At 42.5% G+C, this 23200-nt stretch overlaps 6 protein-coding genes and 2 non-coding genes across 8 annotated transcripts; 4 read left to right on the top strand and 4 right to left on the bottom strand.

Annotated features, from left to right (window-relative positions):
* Window positions 1-3661: 3661 nt before the first annotated feature.
* Window positions 3662-4125, bottom strand: LOC125396233 (histone H3). The gene has a single exon (XM_085699295.2). The coding sequence runs from the start codon at window positions 4123-4125 to the stop codon at window positions 3715-3717; it is 411 nt and encodes a 136-aa protein (XP_085555421.1). The 3' UTR covers window positions 3662-3714.
* A 994-nt stretch (window positions 4126-5119) lies between these two features.
* On the top strand, window positions 5120-5810 carry LOC125396244 (histone H2B type 2-F). Its single transcript, XM_048428089.3, has one exon. The coding sequence runs from the start codon at window positions 5336-5338 to the stop codon at window positions 5714-5716; it is 381 nt and encodes a 126-aa protein (XP_048284046.2). The 5' UTR covers window positions 5120-5335; the 3' UTR covers window positions 5717-5810.
* A 1556-nt stretch (window positions 5811-7366) lies between these two features.
* LOC146891994 (histone H3.1) lies at window positions 7367-8500 on the bottom strand. The gene has a single exon (XM_085699296.2). It carries the CDS (start codon window positions 7929-7931, stop codon window positions 7521-7523), a length of 411 nt encoding a protein of 136 aa, XP_085555422.1. The 5' UTR covers window positions 7932-8500; the 3' UTR covers window positions 7367-7520.
* A 145-nt stretch (window positions 8501-8645) lies between these two features.
* Window positions 8646-9277, bottom strand: LOC125396238 (histone H2A type 1-B-like). Its single transcript, XM_048428084.3, has one exon. It carries the CDS (start codon window positions 9249-9251, stop codon window positions 8859-8861), a length of 393 nt encoding a protein of 130 aa, XP_048284041.1. The 5' UTR covers window positions 9252-9277; the 3' UTR covers window positions 8646-8858.
* A 58-nt stretch (window positions 9278-9335) lies between these two features.
* LOC125396242 (histone H2B type 1-C/E/F/G/I) lies at window positions 9336-11720 on the top strand. The gene has a single exon (XM_087896464.1). The coding sequence runs from the start codon at window positions 9541-9543 to the stop codon at window positions 9919-9921; it is 381 nt and encodes a 126-aa protein (XP_087752590.1). The 5' UTR covers window positions 9336-9540; the 3' UTR covers window positions 9922-11720.
* A 1070-nt stretch (window positions 11721-12790) lies between these two features.
* On the bottom strand, window positions 12791-13755 carry LOC146891993 (histone H4). The gene has a single exon (XM_085699306.2). It carries the CDS (start codon window positions 13712-13714, stop codon window positions 13403-13405), a length of 312 nt encoding a protein of 103 aa, XP_085555432.1. The 5' UTR covers window positions 13715-13755; the 3' UTR covers window positions 12791-13402.
* Window positions 13756-14465: 710 nt separating this feature from the next.
* Window positions 14466-14537, top strand: Trnam-cau (transfer RNA methionine (anticodon CAU)). Its single transcript has one exon. It is a non-coding gene; the product is annotated as a tRNA-Met (tRNA).
* Window positions 14538-16073: 1536 nt separating this feature from the next.
* Trnar-ucg (transfer RNA arginine (anticodon UCG)) lies at window positions 16074-16146 on the top strand. The gene has a single exon. It is a non-coding gene; the product is annotated as a tRNA-Arg (tRNA).
* Window positions 16147-23200: the final 7054 nt, after the last annotated feature.

The raw sequence follows: 23200 nt of genomic DNA, 5'->3' as shown, positions 1-23200 counted from the left end.
AAGATTACACACTTAGTGGCACACATCCAGTTTTTCCCGTTTGTATTTGGATTCTGTTTTCTTTGGTTGTCATCTTTCCACAATGATAGGGAAAACATCCAAGCCCCCAAAGAAAATGAGATCAGCTTTTCACCCTTTTAAGTAGTACAGTGTCCAGAGAGGCCTTAAAATTGTTCTATCTAAACTGAACGTTTCTATATTTTTTTTCCCAAATGAAAGTATCATGTACCTTTGTGGTTTTGTCTGCATTTATAAGAACAATAGTGTTTTAGTCTACCCCTTGCTACCTGGACCAAGTAATGCCAGTAAAGAACCTAACACAGTGAGTACTCAGACCCAATAAAATTAAAGGATGTAAAAGCAAAACTGACTACGCTCTAGATAGATCTCTTTGGCCTGCAATATGGCAATGCGATTTTTGAGCAAGAATACCCATGTAGAATTAAATTAAGAGCAAAACCTTGACTTAGAAGAAAAATACTTTTTGAATCCTTTTAGCCTGTTGGGATTTAAAAACAATCCAAACAACTTACCACCTAGTCCTTCTTCCTAGAAAGAGCTTTCTCTCAGAAAACCTCAGTTCTAAGTAGCAAGGTGACCCCATACAAAACCACTTGCTTTTGTCTGTAGCTTTTTGACTTTGAGCCACATTCCAGCCATAACATACAACTTTTTATTTAATATATATTCCTGTTCATAAATCCATGTAGTGTGGTGAAACTCAATCTGTACCCCAGGAGCCAGGACAGTTGTGTAGTAACTGAAGAAGGCCTGAAAGGAATAGGCACAGGTGGTTGACTGTGAGTCTGAGAAGGCAGAAGGGCGGGACCTAGTAAAAAGTGAGCACTGGGCCCTTGTCCTCTGGTCTGGGTGTCAGTGCTTGAAGAGTCTAGCATATCTCTGTGGTAAACTGTAGCTTTGACACTCCTGGGTCATTCCACAGCTCACTCCAGTAGACCGGGAGGCATAAAATTAGCTCTGCATTTCTCAATTTATAAGAAACCTTCCTTGTTCAATACTTAACAGGTCTGTGCTCCCTCCTCACATACCTGTTCTCCACAGCCTCAGTATTAAACTGTTTAGTGTCCCTTGTTTCATCGTAATCTGACATCCCTACTAACTTTTGCCAGTATTGCCTAGAATGCCCCCTTTGTACATCCTCCCATTCCAACTCACTTCAGAATCTAGCCCCAAAACAAGGAAATAATGTTCATGAAACATGAAATAATGTTCATGCCCACAGTTAGCACCTTGGAGCAGTGAGCCATGCAGCTTCCAGAGTGTCATCAGAGGTAGGCCTTTTCTACTTAGCTGCTGAGAGGACCTTGTTCTCTTTTATGAAATAGCACTAAAGAGTTTCTAACAAAATTTTATCACCCATTTAATTTCCAAAATTTTTACTAAAAATAATGAATGAAATCAGATACATAATTTTATCTTCTACCACCAGCAACAACTATAGTGTGTGTGTGTGTGTGTGTGTGTGTGTGTGTGTGTGTTTGTGTGTGAGAGAGAGAGAGAGAGAAAGAGAGAGAGAGAGAGAGAGAGAGAGAGAGAGAGACTTACTGGTCTAAAGCATTTGAAAGTAATAGACATGAAATTTTATTCCTGAATATTTCAACATGAAACTTCATAATTGTCATCTAGAATGAAAAACAAAAGTAAAGTTTAAAAAAGAAAAGGCCCCCAAATATACCATCCAATTCCCATCTGTTTTCTCTATTTAAGTGTGACTACTCTTAGGAACCATAAATCAATTAAGTATTTTTTGCCTGGCTACTATATATTGTTCAAGTCTGTTTTAAACTTGAACTATAAATCCCTACCCCAGTTATTTTGTTGTTGTTGTTGTTGTTGTTGTTTTACTTTTAAATCAAGGTCCCGTGAAGCTAGGGCTGTCTGTCCACGAAGTAGCCATTTCCTTGAAGTTCACTTGAACAGCTGGTGTTCTTTCCTCCATCACTCAGATTCTAGAATTATAGACATATAACACCATGACCCCAATATACATGACTTGAGATGTATGTTAGCCTAGAACCTAGACCTTGAGATATATGATCGCCTACAAACATAGCTCCACTTGTCTTAATGACAGGATTATTATTTTTTTTTTTTTTTAGAAACAAGTGTCCCATAGAACATTCCACATTCTAGTGGATACTGGTGTCTGCTCCACTTAAGATGGGATTTAACAGGCTCACTTACTTACTGGAAACAAGATTGAGAAAGGTGAGGATCTATAATCTGTCTGTCTCTTTCTTTCTTTGTTTTGAGACAGCATTTCTCTGTGGAGCCTTGGCTGTCCTGGAGCTCAATATGTAGAACAGGCCAGCCTCTCTTCCTCTTCTTCCTCTGCCTCCCAAGTGCTTAGTGCGGCTAAATTACATCATATGAACAAACGCAAGGAAAGTTACATTTGATAGACTTGGTAACAAAATGTAGTACTTTCATGTGCGGCATACTGTCCTAATATTTCTTCTAAAACAGCCATCCCAGTGCGTGGGAAAATAAGGAGCATCGCTATAGATTAAAGCAAGGCTGTAGGAGTATGACGCTGTTAACAAAAACAAAACAAAAGACTCCAAATATAGAAAAACCTTAAAAGATTAACCGTTTTTGACTGTGTTGTTGATAAAGGAGATGCAAGTTTGTAACAAGCAGACGGGGGAACAAAGTCTTCATTCCATTAGCGAGTTACCAGCGGAGTGAGGTGTGAGTTCTTAAAAGATCTTATCCCTGAAAAGAGCCTGTGAAAGAAACTGGGCCCAAGTACCAGCTGTAGCGCATCTCCTCAGGGCATGGACCACGTATATGTCTGTGAGTCTTGTGCTTGGTTGGCATCGTCTGCGTAGGTGCACACTCTCCGCGAACACCTTCAGCACCCCTCCTCCTCCTAGATGAGGTTGATCTGCGCGCTTGACAACCCCGGTCGGGCCAGGAGGTGAATGAATGGTCCTCTTAGTGATACAAGAGGGATGTATCACTCTTGGATGGGCTTTGCTGTGGCGCTTGGCGCAGTGCTTGCACAGACTCTTCCCGTGCTAGCCCCGAATGCACACAGAGTACAGGAGGAAAATTCACTATGCTGATACATAGGGTTAAGTCCTCAGTGGAAAACTGTAAGGAAGGGCGGAAACTAGGTTTAGGCACATACACGCAGCTCAAGTGAGAGTAAATTCCTTAGTTATAAACCTGCGTAAAGGATTATTCAGCGCACGTACTCTAGAGATTACTTGCAAAATTCTACATTGCACGGACAAATGAATATGGGACAATTGGATGCAAAAACGTCAAGGGACAAGGGGTAATTGATGACCGTCCTGCTACAGGGATTTAAATACTTGAGCACAACCTGCGGAAAACCTGCTCTGCTTCCACCTACAAAGTGCTCTACCGGCAATATTCCATTTACAGTGGCCTCGGGTACTTTCTAAGAAGCATAAAAAGGGGGTGTGGGGGGAACATAAGTACAAGACTTGCATTGGAGTACCTCCCACACAAAACAGTACTGCCAATAGCATAACGAATTGGTTAAAACAATCTAGTAGAAAATAAGAATGAAAGATATAGCTATATTCCTTATGGAACCAAAAAAATGAAAACACTATGATAGGAAGTTTGTAACTTAAAACAAAGTGTGACAGGTCTCATCATAGACAGGTGAAGGTGGCTCTTAAAAGAGCCTTTGGGTTTTTTGTGTTGGGCAATATTGAATTAGGCCCTCTCTCCACGAATGCGGCGGGCAAGTTGGATGTCCTTGGGCATGATGGTGACTCGTTTGGCGTGAATGGCGCACAGGTTGGTGTCCTCAAACAGACCCACCAGGTAGGCCTCGCTGGCTTCCTGCAGCGCCATGACGGCCGAGCTCTGGAAGCGCAGGTCGGTCTTGAAGTCCTGCGCGATCTCGCGCACCAGCCGCTGGAACGGCAGCTTGCGGATCAGCAGCTCGGTCGACTTCTGGTAGCGCCGGATCTCGCGCAGCGCCACGGTACCGGGCCGATAGCGGTGAGGCTTCTTCACGCCGCCGGTGGCCGGGGCGCTCTTGCGGGCAGCTTTGGTGGCCAGCTGCTTGCGCGGGGCCTTGCCGCCGGTGGACTTGCGAGCGGTCTGCTTGGTACGAGCCATTATTAGAGAAGAGAGAAAAATGTAAGTTTGAAATGTGTTGGTTCAAATTTATAAAGGCAAGGTATTCCTGATTGGTTGGAACCGTCAAAGGCCACGCCATGAATGACGATTACGGAAATGCTTGATAATTGGGTAACAGACCTCAATTTTAAAATTTGTAACCAATAGAAATGTTCTACATTATACGGCGATAATTTGTCATATACTACTTCCACATATATATGTATATATGTATATATATCGTAAATACATAACAATATGTATATATATTGTTGCCACTAAGTATCTTAATTGTTAATTTTGCTTACCAACAAATTAGAAAGAGCTACTATTGATATTTTTGGCGACGCCTGAAAAGCTTAAAGGAGTATTCGTAGAACTTGGTTGCTATTGCTTAATTTTGTATTTTTCCTTATATTATAGTTGCGGAAAGGAAAGGGAGCATCTTCCTATCCAGACGGAAATGTGGTGTATCAGACAGGCACAAACACTCTATTTTGTCTACCTTTTAATAAATTCATGACCTTGGTAATTGCCTTATCCCCCGACAAGCGAATTAAGTATGTATATTCAAAGTAAACGCTAGAGTGGTCAACCAAAAACTATGACCGAGGATCATTAAAATTTCACTGCTGTTGCAATTGTGGCACTTCCCTTGGTTTTTGAGAAAGAAAAAAAAAACCTGCCATGTAAACCGGACTGTAGAGTAATTACGACTTTGACTTCTAGAAGCCTTAGATGAATAATTTCTGCTGTGTTCCCTCCGTGTGCTTCACAAACTTTCAAATCATGAAACCAACATTATATGAAGCTAGAATGTATACCTGGCCTATATATCTAGCGTGACACAAATCATGGATACTACTGACAAAATAATTTCTGTTAGTTTATAAAAGTAGAGTACTGTCGCAACGACTCTTAAAAAAAACTGTTTTGTCTCATTTGCGTATACGGAGTCTATTGGCTAATTCCAGCCAATAAGAAACAAGAAAAATCAGACTTCATTTACATAGTCGGCTATCGGCGTTGTACTTCAGTACATGCATTAAGGTAATTGCTGGCCAAAATCCGTTCCTCTGATTGGACAGTAAGTGTATGACGTTTACTTAGTCTCGAGCTTTGATATCCTCAGCTTTGTTTAAATAGCACGGAGGGCAGAGGCCATTTTTCCAAAGCATTGCTTGTGTTTTCAAAACCTACGATTTTCAACATGCCTGAGCCTGCAAAGTCCGCGCCCGCCCCGAAGAAGGGCTCCAAGAAGGCCGTGACCAAGGTGCAGAAGAAGGACGGCAAGAAGCGCAAGCGCAGCCGCAAGGAGAGCTACTCGGTGTACGTGTACAAGGTGCTGAAGCAGGTCCACCCCGACACCGGCATCTCCTCCAAGGCCATGGGCATCATGAACTCGTTCGTCAATGACATCTTCGAGCGCATCGCGGGCGAGGCGTCACGCCTGGCGCACTACAACAAGCGCTCGACCATCACGTCTCGGGAGATCCAGACGGCCGTGCGCCTGCTGCTGCCCGGGGAGCTGGCCAAGCACGCCGTGTCCGAGGGCACCAAGGCCGTCACCAAGTACACCAGCTCCAAGTGAGCGCTCCCGTCTCGCTCTTAAACCAAAGGCTCTTTTCAGAGCCACCCACAAGTCTTATGAAATAGCTGTTACATGCATAAATCTTTCTGTCGAATATGCTGATGTAGCAGCATAAGTATCGAGATGCTGTGTGAACTGTTTGGAAGGTCAGTCCTATTTGGCCTAACATCTGCAATGTTAGTCTGTAAAAATGCTCTTGAAATTATGTTAATGTTACATTGTGTAGGTGCCTAGTCAGTCCCCATACCTCTTTGTATGGGTCCCGTTAGTGGGTGTTTTGAGGTTTCAAAAAGTTCTTTTTTGAAAACATCACATACACAAGATGTTCATGATCATCCACTAACCTTTATTTCTGAACGTCATACTTACAGCCTTCTTTGTGTAAGTTATTTTGGCTATTAAGGAAATTCAAATTACCTTAGTATACTGTAATGTAACATTTTGGGAGTTGGTAAAATCCAATCATAAGTACAGTGGCTTATTGGATCAGTTTTTTAGAATTACCTTTTAAAAGCTGTATTGTCGATGTCTTTACAGGCCGAAATTAAAAACATTAGGGCAAGCCACCTGTAGTTTCACCAGAACGTTTAAATGCACACCCATTGGCATCTGCATCATCTAGGACACTCATGACTTGATGAGGGGAGGTCAGGAAAGATTGCCAAAACCCTGGATCTGCAGCTTGTGTTACTCACCTTTAATCCCATCATTTGGGAGCAGGACCAGGTACTCTTGAGTTTCAGGCCAGCCGGGTCACACAATCTCATGATTATGTGTTACACATTGAGGTACGCGATAGATAGATAGATAGATAGATAGATAGATAGATAGATACTCGATCCTGAAGCTGTATTGCACCAAATTTTCTAAGTAATTGAATGCAACTGGAGGCAAAGTATTCATTTACAAAGTCTGCAGAATTTTTAAAAACTGCTTATTGGGGAAAAACTGATTTTTAAAAAAGGGAAACAAATATTTTGTCTTTGGGGATAGTCAATCATTGGCTTTTTACAAAGAAAAAGTATGCAGAAGGCACAGAAGCCTTGAAGTGAAAGGCTCCTGTAAGGCATAAGGCTGCACAAAGGGGATTTACGGGATAAAATCAGAGTTCTCTCTGGAGTGGAGAAAGTTGATTACAAACAAAAGTTACCACCTTAATCAGTCCTCATGGCTCTTCATAGAATAGTGTTCAGAAAGTGTTTTGAGCATCATCTAGGTGGAGTTAGTAGCTTCCAAATGTCAAGGTGTCTTCTTCCATCAGTCACTGGCAGTTTCTTAAAAGTCAGCCTTGAGGTCCTACAACAAAAACCGTTATCACAACCTGTAGAATAAAACAAGTGACCAGGTGAATAGCTTCCTAAATAAGATAACTGAACACAAGTAACTAAAGAAAAACGTGAAGTATCAGAATCTCAAAAATAAAAAGCGCAAAAGGTCTGGCACAATGCTGAGCATCTTTAATTTCATCGCAGCATTTGGAGGGGCAGAAATCTCCCAAGTCCAGACCATTCTGGGATACAAAGTTACCTGCACTGAGGACAGGCTATATATAATGAAACTCCATTTTTAAAAGAGGGGGGGGGGGGAGTCCAAAGGGTTTGCTAAGGAATTTACTGGTGGGTAGGAGACGAAATGACTGCTAAATACCAGTTACCACTTGAAATCTGGGTGAACAGATTCGCAGTTACAATTTTATTGGTTTTGGCAACGAACCTGACAAAATGGAAATGGACATTACAGATCTTTTTTGTATGGTGGGTGGCTCTAAGAAGAGCCTTTAAAAGTAGTTATACAAGAAAAGGATTTATGCCCTCTCCCCGCGGATGCGGCGGGCCAGCTGGATGTCCTTGGGCATGATGGTGACTCGTTTGGCGTGAATGGCGCACAGGTTGGTGTCCTCGAACAGACCCACCAGGTAGGCCTCGCAGGCCTCCTGCAGCGCCATGACGGCCGAGCTCTGGAAGCGCAGGTCGGTCTTGAAGTCCTGCGCGATCTCGCGCACCAGCCGCTGGAACGGCAGCTTGCGGATCAGCAGCTCGGTCGACTTCTGGTAGCGCCGGATCTCGCGCAGCGCCACGGTACCGGGCCGATAGCGGTGAGGCTTCTTCACGCCGCCGGTGGCCGGGGCGCTCTTGCGGGCAGCTTTGGTGGCCAGCTGCTTGCGCGGGGCCTTGCCGCCGGTGGACTTGCGAGCGGTCTGCTTGGTACGAGCCATAGCACAAAAGAGTAGAAGAAATGAGGTAACAAAACTGCAGAAGGGTTGCCTTTATATAGGGTTACGTTCGCACAGGCGCAAACGCATGCAAGCGCTTGTGTTTCCCTCCTCCCCACAGAGAAACAATCTGATAGGATTGCATACTTTTCAAAAGTCCCGCGCCATATTACTATTGGCGGAGGACGTCGGACTGTGATTGGCTATCTCTTGCACACTTATTAGAATGCTAAGAAATGTTTTAGCAGCTTACAGCCATTTAATACGCCCGATCATTCTTAAATTTTATTCCACGCTTGTCTTGTATTTAACCGCTTGTAGAATTTGAGGACAAGAAATCCCAACTTTAAAACAGGACGCTCTAGATGCCAAAAACATTCCGGAAAAACATGTTCGCCACCCTCTCTAGGCATTCACTCACTTTTCCATTCTAGTGGCTGGATTTCAATGTTGTAGCCACAGAGTCCTAGAGTATTTGGAATGAGACCAGTAAACAGACCTGCGTGAAAATAAGGGTAAGACATGTGAGCTGGCCTCTGAATGTTGCCTTGTCACTTTAAATACAGCCTTATCCTAACGATTTTCATAAAAATCCTTTTGGTTCACAGTAACTTCTCCAATACTTTCGGCCTCCTAACCTCAAAATTATTTTGCAAGACACTACTGCGCTGAATAAGGTAAATTGTGTACAAAGTATACCAGCATGTTCATGCGATATTCGGAATTTCTCTGCCTTACTCAAGTCAATGCAACTATCTACCTTGATATTTGGTTTTATTAATCGCGATATGGTTCGATACTTTACAATAACATAAAGGGCTTAGCATGTTAAGTAGAAAATGGTTCTGGTTACCATACTCTCTATATGAAAAGGTGGTGGCTCTGAAAAGAGCCTTTGGTTTAAAGAAAAAAAAGCCACGCTCAATCGTCTTATTTTCCCTTGGCCTTGTGGCTGCTCTCGGTCTTCTTGGGCAGCAGCACCGCCTGGATGTTGGGCAGGACGCCGCCCTGCGCGATCGTCACGCGGCCCAGCAGCTTGTTGAGCTCCTCGTCGTTGCGGATGGCCAGCTGCAGGTGGCGCGGGATGATGCGCGTCTTCTTGTTGTCGCGGGCCGCGTTGCCAGCCAGCTCCAGGATCTCGGCCGTCAGGTACTCCAGCACGGCCGCCAGGTACACCGGGGCGCCAGCGCCCACCCGCTCAGAGTAGTTGCCCTTGCGGAGGAGGCGGTGCACGCGGCCCACGGGGAACTGCAGGCCGGCCCGGGAGGAGCGGGTTTTGGCCTTGGCGCGGGCCTTGCCACCCTGCTTGCCGCGTCCAGACATGATAATGATTTGCTGTCAAAATCAGCTAAGGGTAAAACAGCGACAACAGAGAACTTATAGGGATCCTCTGGAGCGAAAATTGGGTGATTTCATTGGCTATACAGTCCGTTTCATCCAAACCAATGGTTCCGTGGTTTTGAAGTCTGCTAGCTCTTATTGGACAGTTAGTGTATGACGTTTGCACATTCGCTAACAAGAATAGCCACAGCTTTGTTTAAATAGCACGGAGGGCAGAGGACATCCTTCAATTTTTCTTTTTGTGTTTCTACACAAGTTTTATCTTTTAATCATGCCTGAACCTGCGAAGTCGGCTCCCGCTCCGAAGAAGGGTTCCAAGAAGGCCGTGACCAAGGCGCAGAAGAAGGACGGCAAGAAGCGCAAGCGCAGCCGCAAGGAGAGCTACTCGGTGTACGTGTACAAGGTGCTGAAGCAGGTCCACCCCGACACCGGCATCTCCTCCAAGGCCATGGGCATCATGAACTCCTTCGTCAACGACATCTTCGAGCGCATCGCGGGCGAGGCGTCGCGCCTGGCGCACTACAACAAGCGCTCGACCATCACGTCCCGGGAGATCCAGACGGCGGTGCGCCTGCTGCTGCCCGGGGAGCTGGCCAAGCACGCCGTGTCCGAGGGCACCAAGGCCGTCACCAAGTACACCAGCTCCAAGTGAGGGAGCCCATCTCGCTCTTGAACCAAAGGCTCTTTTCAGAGCCACTCACTTTCTCTTAAATGAGACCTGTAATTCTATCTGGAACATGTTTACTTAGTAGTGTGTGTGAACCAAAAGTGTTTAGCAATGCAGGGTTGGGGGTGGGTAACTATTCTTTCTGAACAGCTCACTTTTTAATATGTCTATATTGAGCTTCCTAGAGTGACAAAGACAATTTTTTCATATGAAGTAAATCCAACCACAAGGTCTTACATCTGTGTTTCGCTAGTTCTAAGGTTAGAACTGTGCCAAATTGCCTGTCCCTTTTTCTTTGATTTCTGAGAGGATTTCACCATCTAGTTCTGACCCGAAATTCACTAAATCAGACTGGCCTACAGCTCAGAGTTCTTCCTAGTCTTCCCAGTTGTTGGGATGGATCTTTGCCACCACACAACTTTCCTGTAAGTGTTATAGGATGAATCTGGTAGTCCATCTGAAGTCAGTAACTTATTGCCTTTGTCATTTATCTGCAAGTGTCCACTAAACCAATATGGACGTTAAGTGACCCAATAACAGAGACTTGTAAGCTTTTCAAGCATTTAGGCATAAATTTTTCAATATACTGTTTGATAACTTTAAGCATCTCTTTAAACAATTTACTCAGATATTCAAACCCGGTTTACTACATCCACCAGATAAAAGTGAGTTTTAAATACATAGAATTATGGATGGAGGCAATTAATTGGAGCATTTACTAATGCTAAATCGCGGGTACTTAGGAACGACTGTGTGACATTCTGGAGATTAGTAACAGCAATTGTGGCGGGACAGTGTCTGCACCAAGGGAATTGCCTGCTGTGCTCGAGCCTTGGACCTCACAAAGGAAGCCTTTACCCTGTGGCTGTAAGGGAGCTGAGCTCTAGCAGTTCCGCTAGTCCTCTGTGTCAGAGTTCTTCAGCTGGTCCTGTACTTTGCTGATCTAACAGTACAACTCTCTCTAGTATGATTGGGACATCCAAGATCTAAATATTGTCACGCCTCAACCTCCATCTCAAGCAATGTAAGGCCTTCACGTGACTCTCCACAAACTCACTAGAGCTAACAAAACATAGTTAGGAAAAGGACAGATAAAAAGAGAAATTTGCTAGATATGCTGTCTCACCCCTGTCTAGCCCCTGGGTAGGCTGAAAAAGATGCTAAACAATATACAGAGCGCTCACTGTTGGCGTTAGCTTCAATGCTTTTTCCTGGAGAGTTAATTTATTTTTAACTGTATGTATGTCTCTGGACGTAAGGAACTCCCCCTGGAACTGGAGTTACATGTGATTGCTGTGACACAACCAACATTGATGATGGGCACTGAACTCTGACTCATCTCTAGCCCCAACCTTCAATATTTTTAATATTGTCAGCATTTCCATTTTTGCTGAAAATAAAAGCTAGAAATATAAATGTTTAAGGGTAGGCTTTTAACCTGCAAAACCATACACAGATTCTAAGCACTTTTCATAGCCTAGGCCACTGATCCAAACCAACATCCTCCAAGAACTAAATTGTTGTTGCAGCCTCCTTACAAGTTTCCTTACCAGTACTTTTGAATCAAGCTTGAAAATATAAATCAGACCTTGCCTGTTCCCAGCTAAAACTCCTGCAATGGTTCCCACATCGCCCACCTCAATGAGAGCAAAACCCAGAGTAGTTCCAAAAGCCCACAAAAGGACACAAAAGCCACTCCGTTCCATTTGGGTTTCAACCTGTCTCTTCTCACCAGACTTTTTTGATCTAGCAGGAACCCCCTTCACTTTCACAGTCATTTTTCCCTCTGGTCCTGACTTCATTACTAAAGCTTTACTATCACCCCATCATCTAAATAGTACCTCCTCCCAGCACACATTATGCCTTTTCTGCTTCAGTGATCAACAACACTTAGCATTCTCTGCATTCCCACACGCAATCAACACCAAATCCTGGAAGATTGAAAATGTTTTGTCCTGGACTAGAGAGACTACACCAGCACTGAATGCTCTTGCTAAAAACCAAGAATTGAATCCCAGCACCCACAAGGTGGTTCACCACTGTTTTGAACCCCGGTTCCAGGGGATCTGAAACCCTCTTCTGGCCTCCTTGAGCACATGGCACACTAACACCCATGCGTACACATTTAGATTATTTATACCTATAATCCACATAGCACAGAACCGCTCCTGACACTTGGTGTGTTCCGATCATTTTTTTAAGCCTCAGATACTTTTTTCTTCCTCAAACATGTTCTTAACCTCTAATAGTGTCTGATTCCCTGCCCCACCACCACCACCCACAGAAACCCTTATCTTTAAAAATAAATATGAGTGCTGGGCAGTGGTGACACAGGCCTTTAATCCCAGCACTCGGGATTTGCAGCAGAAGCAAGCTGATCTGTGAATTCAAAGCCAGCCTAGTCTACAGTGAGTTCCAGGACAATCGGGGCTACACAAAGAACCCATCTCGAAAAAGAAAAACCAAAAATATAATAATTAATAAAAAAATAAAGAAGAAGGGAGACAGCCAAAAAGGCTCAGCAAGTAAAAGTGATTGCTGCAAAACCTGTTAAACTGAGTTGGAACCTTACGTGGAAGACCCAAATCCCACAGAACTGCCCTGATTTTTTTACAGAGTAAATAAAGTCAAATGACAACCACATTAACTACATTAGTTTCTTTGATTTCAGAGGATAACCACACAAGCTACTTGCTGGTCACGAAGAGCACCTTTTCTGTTGTTTTTAAACAAGGCATCAGGACATTTAAACTCAGTGTTCGCTGTACAGTACTGACACAATCTTAGCACTTCTAGCTGAAATCAGATTCTGAAGGTACAAACTTAGAACACATCGAAAATATCAGAAATGTGCTTATATTCTTAGGTTGTTTATTCACACAAATCAACAAAGTTCGGAGGTGTGCACAAAAGGCCGTACAGCAAAACTACCCAGTTTTACATTGTATATGAAAATTGTAATGTCCAATTGTGATCATCCTTCCCTTCAAGTCCCACCACAGGTGTGCCAGGAGAAACGCTGCCTAAACGTGTGGGTCTCTAGTACACCTCAGGCAGCTTTTTCAAGCCTGGTTTTAGAACTCAGCAGAGGTCGAAGCACAGAACCGACCAACCACAGTCCTGGCTGTGCTCAGCCACCGCCCGGCGTCTTTGTCCCTGCCTACGCCAAGCTCACGCTCTTTGTCCCTGGATCTCGCGCCATCTAAATAGAGGAAGGATATCAAATGACAAGCTTCATCGTGTGCCTGATGAATTGACGCTTTCATAATTTTCAAGAGTAGCCAACGTAGCAACGACAGAAACGGAAGCCTAGGTTAGCTACATTAAAAGCAAGCTTATTTCCCGCGTTAACAACGGCAACCCAACAATAGTCAATAAGACATAAATGCTAGCCCTTTTACAGAGAAGGTGGGCGGCCCTGAAAAGGGCCTTTGGTTTTCTGGGGAAATTAGCCGCCAAGAGTAGCTCAGCCGCCGAAGCCGTAGAGAGTGCGGCCCTGGCGCTTGAGCGCGTAGACCACGTCCATGGCGGTGACGGTCTTGCGCTTGGCGTGCTCCGTGTAGGTGACCGCGTCGCGGATCACGTTCTCCAGGAACACCTTCAGCACCCCGCGGGTCTCCTCGTAGATGAGGCCGGAGATGCGCTTGACTCCGCCACGCCGGGCCAGGCGGCGGATGGCGGGCTTGGTGATGCCCTGGATGTTGTCGCGCAGGACTTTGCGGTGGCGCTTGGCGCCGCCTTTGCCCAGGCCTTTCCCGCCTTTGCCGCGACCAGACATGGTTAGACTGCTGACGACCAGACCAAAGTGCCCGGAGAAGCGCAGGCACTTCCCCTTATATGCAAGGGTTTCGGACCTAATTGAAGACTGAAATCTCGAGCGCGTTCACTCCGCCCCTGATATGGCAATGGCTGGTGACGTCACCAACGCTCGCGGTTCCCGCTCCCTGTGCTGGGTCCTTTGTCTCAAAACAGGACTTCCCGGCCATTTTAACTAGTTCAGACTAGAATGTCTTTAACGATGCACATTTGCCATTTGCCACTTGGTATGTATTAGGGCGACAGCAGAGCCTTGGTCAGTCAAACGATCAGAAATGCAGATGCGGGCTGTGTGTGAGTCAGTTTTATCCCCTCTTCTACAAAACCAAACACCGGAGAGAACACAGCACCATTTCCTCCACGATCTCGACCACAGAACAAATCTGACCCCAAAGTCTTGCTTCCCGCAGGCAAATGCGTGATTGTTTACTAAGACTGTTACCAACTGCCGTGCTGAGGACAGTATATTGTCTAGTTTTCTCCACTGGCGAAAATTCGTGATTCTCGTTTGGCTTTATCATACACATCGAGTCACTTATTAGTATGCTAATGTTTGCTACTCTTGTCAGATTTTGCTTTGTCTTTGATTCGGTAGCGACATTAGCACCTTTAAGACAAACTTAAAAGGTGACTTCCAGCAGGTCTTTGTTTAAAGTAGTACGACACCAGCTGCAAACAAAGGTAAGAATGTTATTAGGAGGTAGCTGCTGTGCAGCAGAGTGGCGCAGCGGAAGCGTGCTGGGCCCATAACCCAGAGGTCGATGGATCGAAACCATCCTCTGCTAGCCAGAACTGGAAACTTTTTCGTGGGTGCTTAAATGACAACTAATGGGTTCTCTTTCTAGTAAACCATATATATTCTGGTTATTTTGCCATTTAACCTCTAAAATCGCTAAACAAAGGCGAACACAAGGGTAAGATCGAAAGACTTGTTCAGTTTCTTTCATTGCATAATATATAAGGCCTTATTTGCCAAGTCTGACTGAGAAAACCACTTCTGCTGCCAACACTGGTCCTGTGTCTTTAATTGCCACATTCCTGATAAGTCTTTTGGGAAGACTTATTCTCTACGCTTATTTTTTAAGCTGTGGATTCACTGACTTATATTTCTCTCCCAGGAAGGATTCCTGTCTAAATGTTATGTGTCAAATGCCGTCATAGAAATTAGTAAGAAAAAAATACATTAAGTAGCCTATAATCTAGGTAAGTATTTTGTTTTGATTGACCTTGAACTTCTCCTTTAGCCTCTACCAACAGGGTTTACCATGCCTTTTAAAAATAATTCTTTACTGGATTAGAAAACAGAAGTTTAAAGACCTCTCTCCCGTTAGGCCGTGGGGGACCCCCACTGGGTCTTATTTCTTCTCAGTGGGGATTTAAAGATCAAAATCAGCCCTTGAGAATAATTGACAAAACCACGAAGCACCTGGTAGCCTTGTTTCCTTGCCTCAGACATTAAAATAAATAAATAATTACTTTTTTTTTTAAAAAAAAAAAAGGGGGGGAGGACTACTTGGGAGGTGGTGGCATACGTCTTTAATCCCAACACTCAGGAAGCAGAGGCAGGTGAATCTCTGAGTTTCCAGGTCAGACTCCCAGGTCTGAGTTCCAGAACAGTCAGGGCCACACAGAGAAACACTGTCTCAAAAAAATATTAGTAGTAGTATTATTGCCATCATCATCACCACCACCATCATCACCATCATCATCATTATTATTACTACTATTATTATTAATTATTATATTATTATGAGACTACTTTTCAAGCCGTGAGAACAAAACCAATTGTTGATCGCAACCCCTAACCACCCACTAGTTCAGTGACTTGGGGGAAGTCCTCACCTAACGCAGCGTGTAGTTTAAAGATTACAGCGAAGATTACAATACAGGAAAAGACAAAGACAAAAAGACAAAGAGGCTTTCTTGTCCTCTGTTTCTTGGTGACAGACACTCTTCTCTCCAGCTGAGGTAGGGTTCTAAAAAGAATCAGCAAAAGAGCCAGAAGAAGGTGGAAAAGTAGCTTTGTCACCGGAGGGTCACACCCACGCACACAGAACTGAGTCTGTAAATGATCAGTGCCGGGGAGCATGAACGGGGAAGCAGGGTCTGAGTACACGCAAATGACTTTTCTCTCTGTGAACCAGCCATGTTCTGTATTAATACCCAAGTAATTTGGTCTCAAAATTTCCTAAATCCGATCCTGTGGTCCCAAATAAAATCCACGGCGTGGTCCTAATTGCTTTTTATGCTGTACCTATCGCAAGAGAGCTGCCGGAAGTTCCTTTTACTTCCTAAATCTTAGAGACAGTACTCAGGACAGTGACCACGTGGCCTAATGGATAAGGCGTCTGACTTCGGATCAGAAGATTGAGGGTTCGAATCCCTTCGTGGTTATTTGGTTTTTCCTCCTTTTCCAGAGTCCTACAAATTGTAACATCTGGTCAAAATATTAATAATAATAATAATACCAATTGCGACCCCGCCACCCACATTTTCTGGGTTTTTCCAAACTTTATACCTCCTGTCAAAGGGAAAAGAAAGAACTTGTGTTAGGCCTTAAAGCAGTGGTTCTCAACCTTCCTAATGCTGTGACCCTTTAATACAATTCCTCATGCTGTACTGACGACCCTTGTGAAAGCGTTGTTCGACCATCCAAAGGGCTCGTGACCCACAGGTTGAGAATGGCTTCAACGAATTAGGCGCTGAAAGAACGAGAATGGAAACCAAAATGAGGCCTTCAGGTATCTTGGGCTGTCAGATTCTCCCAGGCTTAGACTGTGGGCCTCTGGGCCTCAATTTTGCTGGGTTAAATTACCCCAAATAATCCCTTTGCCTGCTTTTTTGTTGTCTCAAATACAGGGTTTCAAGTAACACAGCCTGGTCGTCTATCTCTACCATTCTGCCGCATCATGCCTGGCAGAAATGGGAATTCTGATCCAAGACTATAAAAACGTGCCTGAACCAAAGTAGTCCCCATTTCCTTTCCTTTTCAACGCATGGACAGCAAAGGATACAGAAGGGAAAAGCCTGTCCCCGCCAGGAAGGATGACAGAGTAAAGCAATCTTGGACACCCTACATCTTCAGTGGTCACTGGACGCTGAAAAATGTGTCACAAATTCAGAAAATAGAATATTTACATCCTTTGAGACATGCTGCTTTAAAGTGGGGGGGGGGGATCAAAAAATATGCCCTGAAACTTTAGAGATGAATGGAGATAAATGGAAACGGATGGGAAGGGAAAAACAGAAAGGGTTTCCCTTTTGCTATCTTTCGAAGGGAAGGCAGCAAAATCAAAGGAGAGAGGTGAGGAAAACGGGGAGGGAGAATGTAATGGTATTTCACTTGTATTTTAAAAAATAAAGCTTCCCTGGTGAATCACAAAAGTAAAACAGCCACAGTGGTCAACCTTACAGACCAGCTAGCAATGAATGACACAGACCTTTAATCCCAGTAGCCGCACTAGTTGCCATAGAAACCTGGCGGTGCTTTAATGACTTTAATCCCAGCGGTACATGCCTTTAATCCCAGAACTAGACAAGATTATAAAATGGAAGGAAGCAGCTCTCAGACACAGTCTCATTCTGAGATTCCTGGAGGTAGGAACGCCATTTCGGGCTGAGGTCAAGGTAAAAGCCAGTGGCTGGCTGCTTTGCTTTTCAGGTCTTCACGTTGAATCTCAATTTCTCTCTGAGTTTTTATTACTCATGCTTCAGGGGAGAGAGGTAAGGGGAAGGGAGGGATTAGGATGGCAGGTATGCCATTATTAACTGATAGTACTAACCTAAATAGGAACACGAATAGCTAAAAGTCCTGAACACAGACAGCCCATCCCATTCCTCCCAAGCCTCCTCTGTATGGTCACCACTTCTTTCCCACCAATAGCTACAATCCCACTTTATCGTTTTATTTAGATAAAAATGATAGGCTATCCAAGAATAGTTACTAAGTCTATTTAGTCAACATGACATTTTGCCTTTTTTATTGTAATAAGCCAATAAATTCCAATTTGCCTGAGGGTATGTTTCTGTTGGTCTTTGGGCATAGACAACCAACAGTTTCATTATTATATATTGAATATATATTATATTGAATATATTATATATATTGAATGTGATGAATATATTATATATTGAATATATATTTTAAGTATATTATATATTTAATACATATATATATGAGGAAAATAATTAGATTAAGTCTAATGTTCACAAATGTTCAGTAAAAGGTCAGAGAATGAGTAACTCAGTGGCCTAACACCTGCTTAGGAAAGACAGGCCATGGGTTCTGTCTGAAGCTCCACAGGATCCTCCAACCACATGTCTTGCAAGAGAGTTGGAAACCGCTGCTCACAGGAACTTGCATGTGAATATCTATGAAGTTCATCCATAACTTCCAAAATGTGAATCAGCTGTCAGGCATTTGAGGGCCCCAGGCTTCGGTCCACAGCCAACCAATACTTCAGCGCGGTCACCAGAGGGCGCTAGAGAGCCACCAAATCCTTATTCACAGCCAACATTTTTTTAACTCTTCCTGGCCCGCTCTGCCTTGCACACGCGAAGCGAGCGCTCTTGAATGTTGGAAGTAAAGAAGACTCGGTAGGCAGCCTTCCACCTAGCGCTCTGATCCACTACTACACCAGACCAACAACAGGTGGGCTAAACTGATCACACAAGACTCAGCTGGAATATTTTTTCCAATTTACCATCTTTTAATATTGCTGTATTTTTATTTATTTGGGGGACATTCTGAACTAAAGAACAATGTTCAATGTTCTTTAAAGATAAACGGGAAAATATAAAATATTTACTGACTAGCTTTATCAGCCTTCTCTTTGCAGTTTTTCTATACAGTTTGTATACTGTTATACAACACACATTTTGTACATTTTTATACAATAAATTTTCCCCACACACACAAGAAATGAGAGGTTGTGGATTCACTCTTTTTTTATTTCTTTTTTTTTTGATATTTATTGAGCTCTACATTTTTCTCTGCTCCCCTCCCTGACTCTCCCCTCCCCACTTCAATCCTCCCCCAAGGTCCCCATGCTCCCAATTTACTCAGAAGATCTTGTCTTTTTCTACTTTCTACTTCCCATGTAGATTAGGTCTATATAAGTCTCTCTTAGTGTCCTCATTGTTGTCTAAGTTCTCTGGGATTGTGGTTTGTAGGATGGCCTTCTTTGCTTTATATTTAAAACCCACCTATGAATGAGTACATGTGATAATTGTCTTTCTGTGTCTGGGTTACTTCACTCAAAATAATGTTTTCTAGCTCCATCCATTTTCCTGCAAAATTCAAGCTATTGTTATTTTTTCTGCTGTGTAGTACTCCATTGTTAAATGTACCACATTTTCCTTATCCATTCTTCGGTCCAGGGGCATTTAGGTTGTTTCCAGGTTCTGGCTATGACAAATAAAGCTGCTATGAACATAGTTGAGCACAGATCCTTGTGTCATGGTTGAGCATCCTTTGGATATATACCCAAAAGTGGTATTACTGGGTCTTGAGGAAGGTAGTTTCCTAATTTTCTGAGAAATCGCCACACTAACATCCAAAGGGGTTGTACCAGCTTGCATTCCCACCAGCAATGCAGGAGTGTTCCCTTTTCCCCACAACCTCTCCAGCATAAGTTGTCATCAGTGTTTTTGATCTTGGCCATTCTTTCAGGTGTAATATGGAATCTCAGAGTTGTTTTGATTTGCATTTTTCTGATGACTAGTGATGTTGAACACTTCCTTAAGTGTCTTTCAGCCATTTTAGATTCCTCTGTTGAGAGTTCTCTGTTTAGGTCTGTACTCCATTTTTTTTTTATTGGATTATGTGATCTTTTGGTGTCCAATTTCTTGAGTTTTTTGTATATTTTGAAGATCAGACCTTTGTCTGATGCGGGGTTAATGAAGATCTTTTCCCATTCTGTAGGCTGTCATTTTGTCTTGTTGACCATGTCCTTTGCTTTACAGAAGCTTTTCAGTTTCAAGAGGTCCCATTTATTAATTGTTTCTCTCAGTCTCTGTGCTGCTGGGGTTCTATTTAGGAAATGGTACCCTGTGCCAATGCGTTCAAGTGTACTTCCCACTTTTGCTTTTATAAGGTTCATTGTGGCTGGCTTTGTGCTAAGGTTTTTGATCCATTTGGACATGAGTTTTGTGCATGATGATAGATATGGGTCTGTTTTCATTCTTCTACATGTTGACATCCAGTTATGCCAGCACCACCTGTTAAATATGCTTCTTTTTCCCACTTGATATTTTTTGCTTCCTTGTCAAAGATCAGGTGTTCGAAGATGTGTGGATTGATATCTGGGTCTTCTATTCAGTTCCATTGGTCCTCCTGTCTGTTCTTATGCCAATACCAAGCTGTTTTCAGTACTGTAGCTCTGTAGTAGAGTTTGAAGTCAGGGATTGTGATGCCTCCAGAAGTTCTTTCATTGCACAGGATTGTTTTGGCTATCCTGGGTTTTTTGCTTTTCCAAATGAAGTTGAGTTCCATTCTTTCGAGGTTTTTGAAGAATTTTGCTGGGATTTTGATGGGCATTGCATTGAATCTGTAGCTTGCTTTTGTTAAGATTGCCATTTTTACTCTGTTAATTCTGCCTACCCAAGAGCATGGGAGATCTTTCCACTTTCTGGTGTCTTCTTCAATTTCTTTCTTCAAAGATTTAAAGTTCTTGTCATAAAAGTCTTCCACTTGTTTGGTTTGAATTATTGTGAGATATTTTATACTATTTGTGGTTATTGTGAAGGGTGTTGATTCTCTGATTTCTTCCCCAGCCCTTTTATCATCTGTGTACAGGAGGGCTACTGATTTTTTTTTTTTTTAGTTAATCTTGTATCCTGCTACATTGCTGAAAGTGTTTATGAGTTGTAGAAGATCCTTGGTAGAATTTTGGGGATCACTTATGTAAACTATCATATCATCAGCAAACAGTGAGAGTTTGATGACTTCTTTTCTTTCAATTTGTATCCCCTTGATCTCCTTTTGCTGTCTTATTGCTCTAGCTAGGACCCCAAGAACTATATTGAATAGATATGGAGAGGGTGAACAACCTTGTCTTGTTTCTGATTTCAGTGGAATCGCTTGGAGTTTCTCTCCATTTAGTTTGATGGTGGCTGTTGGTTTACTGTATATTGCTTTAATTATGTTAAGGTATGTTCCTTGTATCCCTACTCTCTCCAAGACCTTTATCATGAAGGGATGTTGTATTTTGTCAAAAGCTTTTTCGGCATCTAATGAGATGATCATGTGGTTTTTATTTTTCAGCTTGTTTATATGGTGGATTAGGTTGACAGACTTTCATATGTTGAACCATCCCTGCATCTGCGGGATGAAGCAGACTTGATCATGGTGGATGATGGTTCTGATGTGTTCTTGGATTCAATTCACTACTATTTTACTTAGTATTTTTTGCATCAATGTTCATGACTGAGATTGGTCTGTAATTCTTAGTAATGTCTTTCTGTGGTTTGGGTATCAGGATAATTGTAGCCTCATAAAAAGATTTTGGCAATGTTCCTTCTGTTTCTATTGTGTGGAACAATTTGAGGAGTATTGGTATTAGTTCTTCTTTGAAAGTCTTGTCGAATTCTGAGCTGAAACCATCTGGTCCTGGACTTTTTTTTGGTTTGGAGACTTTTGATGACTGTTTCTATTTCTTCAGCAGTTATAGGTCTGTTTAATTTGTTTATCTGGTCTTGATTTAATTTTGGTAAGTGATATTTATGCAGAAAGTTGTCCATTTCCTTTAAGTTTTCCAATTTTGCGGAGTACAGGTTTTCGAAATATGACCTGATGATTCTCTGTATTTCCTCCATGTCTGTTATGTCCCCCTTTTCATTTCTGATTTTGTTAATTTGGATATTCTCTCTCTGCCTTTGGTTAGTTTAGATAAAGGTTTGTCTATTTTGTTTATTTTCTCCACGAACCAGTTCTTTGTCTCGTTTGATTCTTCGTATTGTTTTCTTTGTTTCTTTTTGTTGATTTCAGCTCTCACTTTGATTATTTCCTGCCATCTAGTTCTCTTAGGTGAGTTTTCTCCTTTTTGTTCTAAAGTTTTCAAATGTTCTGTTAATTCACTAGTGTGGGATTTTTCCAGAATCTTTATGTAGGCATTTAGTGCTATGAACTTTCCTCTTAACACTGCTTTCATTGTGTCCCATAAATTTGGGTATGTTGTGTGGTCATTTTCATTGAATTTTAGGAAGACTTTAATTTCCCCCTTTATTTCTTCCTTGACCCATTGATGATTCAGGTGAGCATTGTTTAATTTCCATGCGTTTGTGGGTTTTCTGGAATTAGTATTGCAGTTGACTTCTAGTTTTATACCATGGTGATCTGATAAGGTACGTTGGGTTATTCCAATTTTTTTGTATTTGCTGAGGTTTGTTTTGTTACCGAGTATGTAATCAATTTTTGAGAAGGTCCCATGAGGTATGAAAAGAAGGTATATTCTTTTCTGTTTGGATGGAATATTCTATAGATGTCTGTTAAGTCCATTTGAGCCATGTTAGTTCTCTTATTTCTCTGTTCATTTTTTGTCTGATTGACCTGTCCAGTGGTGAGAAGGGAGTGTTGAAGTCTCCCACTATTAGTATGGGGGGTTTAATGTATGATTTAAGCTTTAGAAGTGTTTCTTTGACATATGAGGGTGCCCTTGTATTTGGGGCATAGATGTTCAGTATTGAAATTTCCTCTTGGTGGATTTTTCCTGTGACTAATATGAAATGACCTTCTTTGTCTCTTTTGACTGATTTTAGCTTGAAGTCTATTTTGTTAGATATTATGATAGCTACACCCACTTGATTCTTAGGTCCATTTGAACCCTTTACTCTGAGACGATGTCTGTCTTTGAGGTTGAGATGTGTTTCTTGTATGCAGAAGAAGGATGGATTCTGTTTTCATGTCCAATCCATTAGCCTGTGCCTTTTTATAGATGAGTTGACTCAATTTACATTAAGAGATATTAATGACCAATGATTGCTATCTCCTGTTCATTTAGTTTTCAAAAATTGTTGGTGATGTTAAATTGTGTGTTTTTTTTTCTTCTTTGGGATTTGCTGTTATGAGATCATCAATTGTCTCTGTTTTTATTGGTGTAGCCATCTTCCCTGGGTTGGAGTTTTCTTTCTAGTATTTTGTTTAGGGCTGGTTTGTGGTTAGGTATTGGTGAAATCTAGATTTGTCATGGAACATCTTGTTTTGTCCTTCTATGGTGATTGACAATTTTGCTGGGTATAGTAGTCTGGGCTGGCATCTGTGGTCTCTTAATGTCTGCATAATGCTTGACCGTGACCTTTTGGCTTTCATTGTCTCCACTGAGAATTCAGGTGTAATTCTGATAGGTCTTCCTTTATATGTTACTTGGCTTTTTTCCTTTGTAGCTCTTAATATTTTTTCTTTACACAGTATATTTAGTGTTTTGATTATTATGTGACAAGAGGACTTTTT

This window comes from Myodes glareolus, chromosome 14, assembly GCF_982192425.1.
Source record: "Myodes glareolus chromosome 14, mMyoGla1.1, whole genome shotgun sequence".
Lineage (NCBI taxonomy): Eukaryota > Metazoa > Chordata > Mammalia > Rodentia > Cricetidae > Myodes > Myodes glareolus.
The sequence above is the reverse complement of the archived record's forward strand: the minus strand, read 5'-3'. Positions and strand labels throughout refer to the sequence as shown.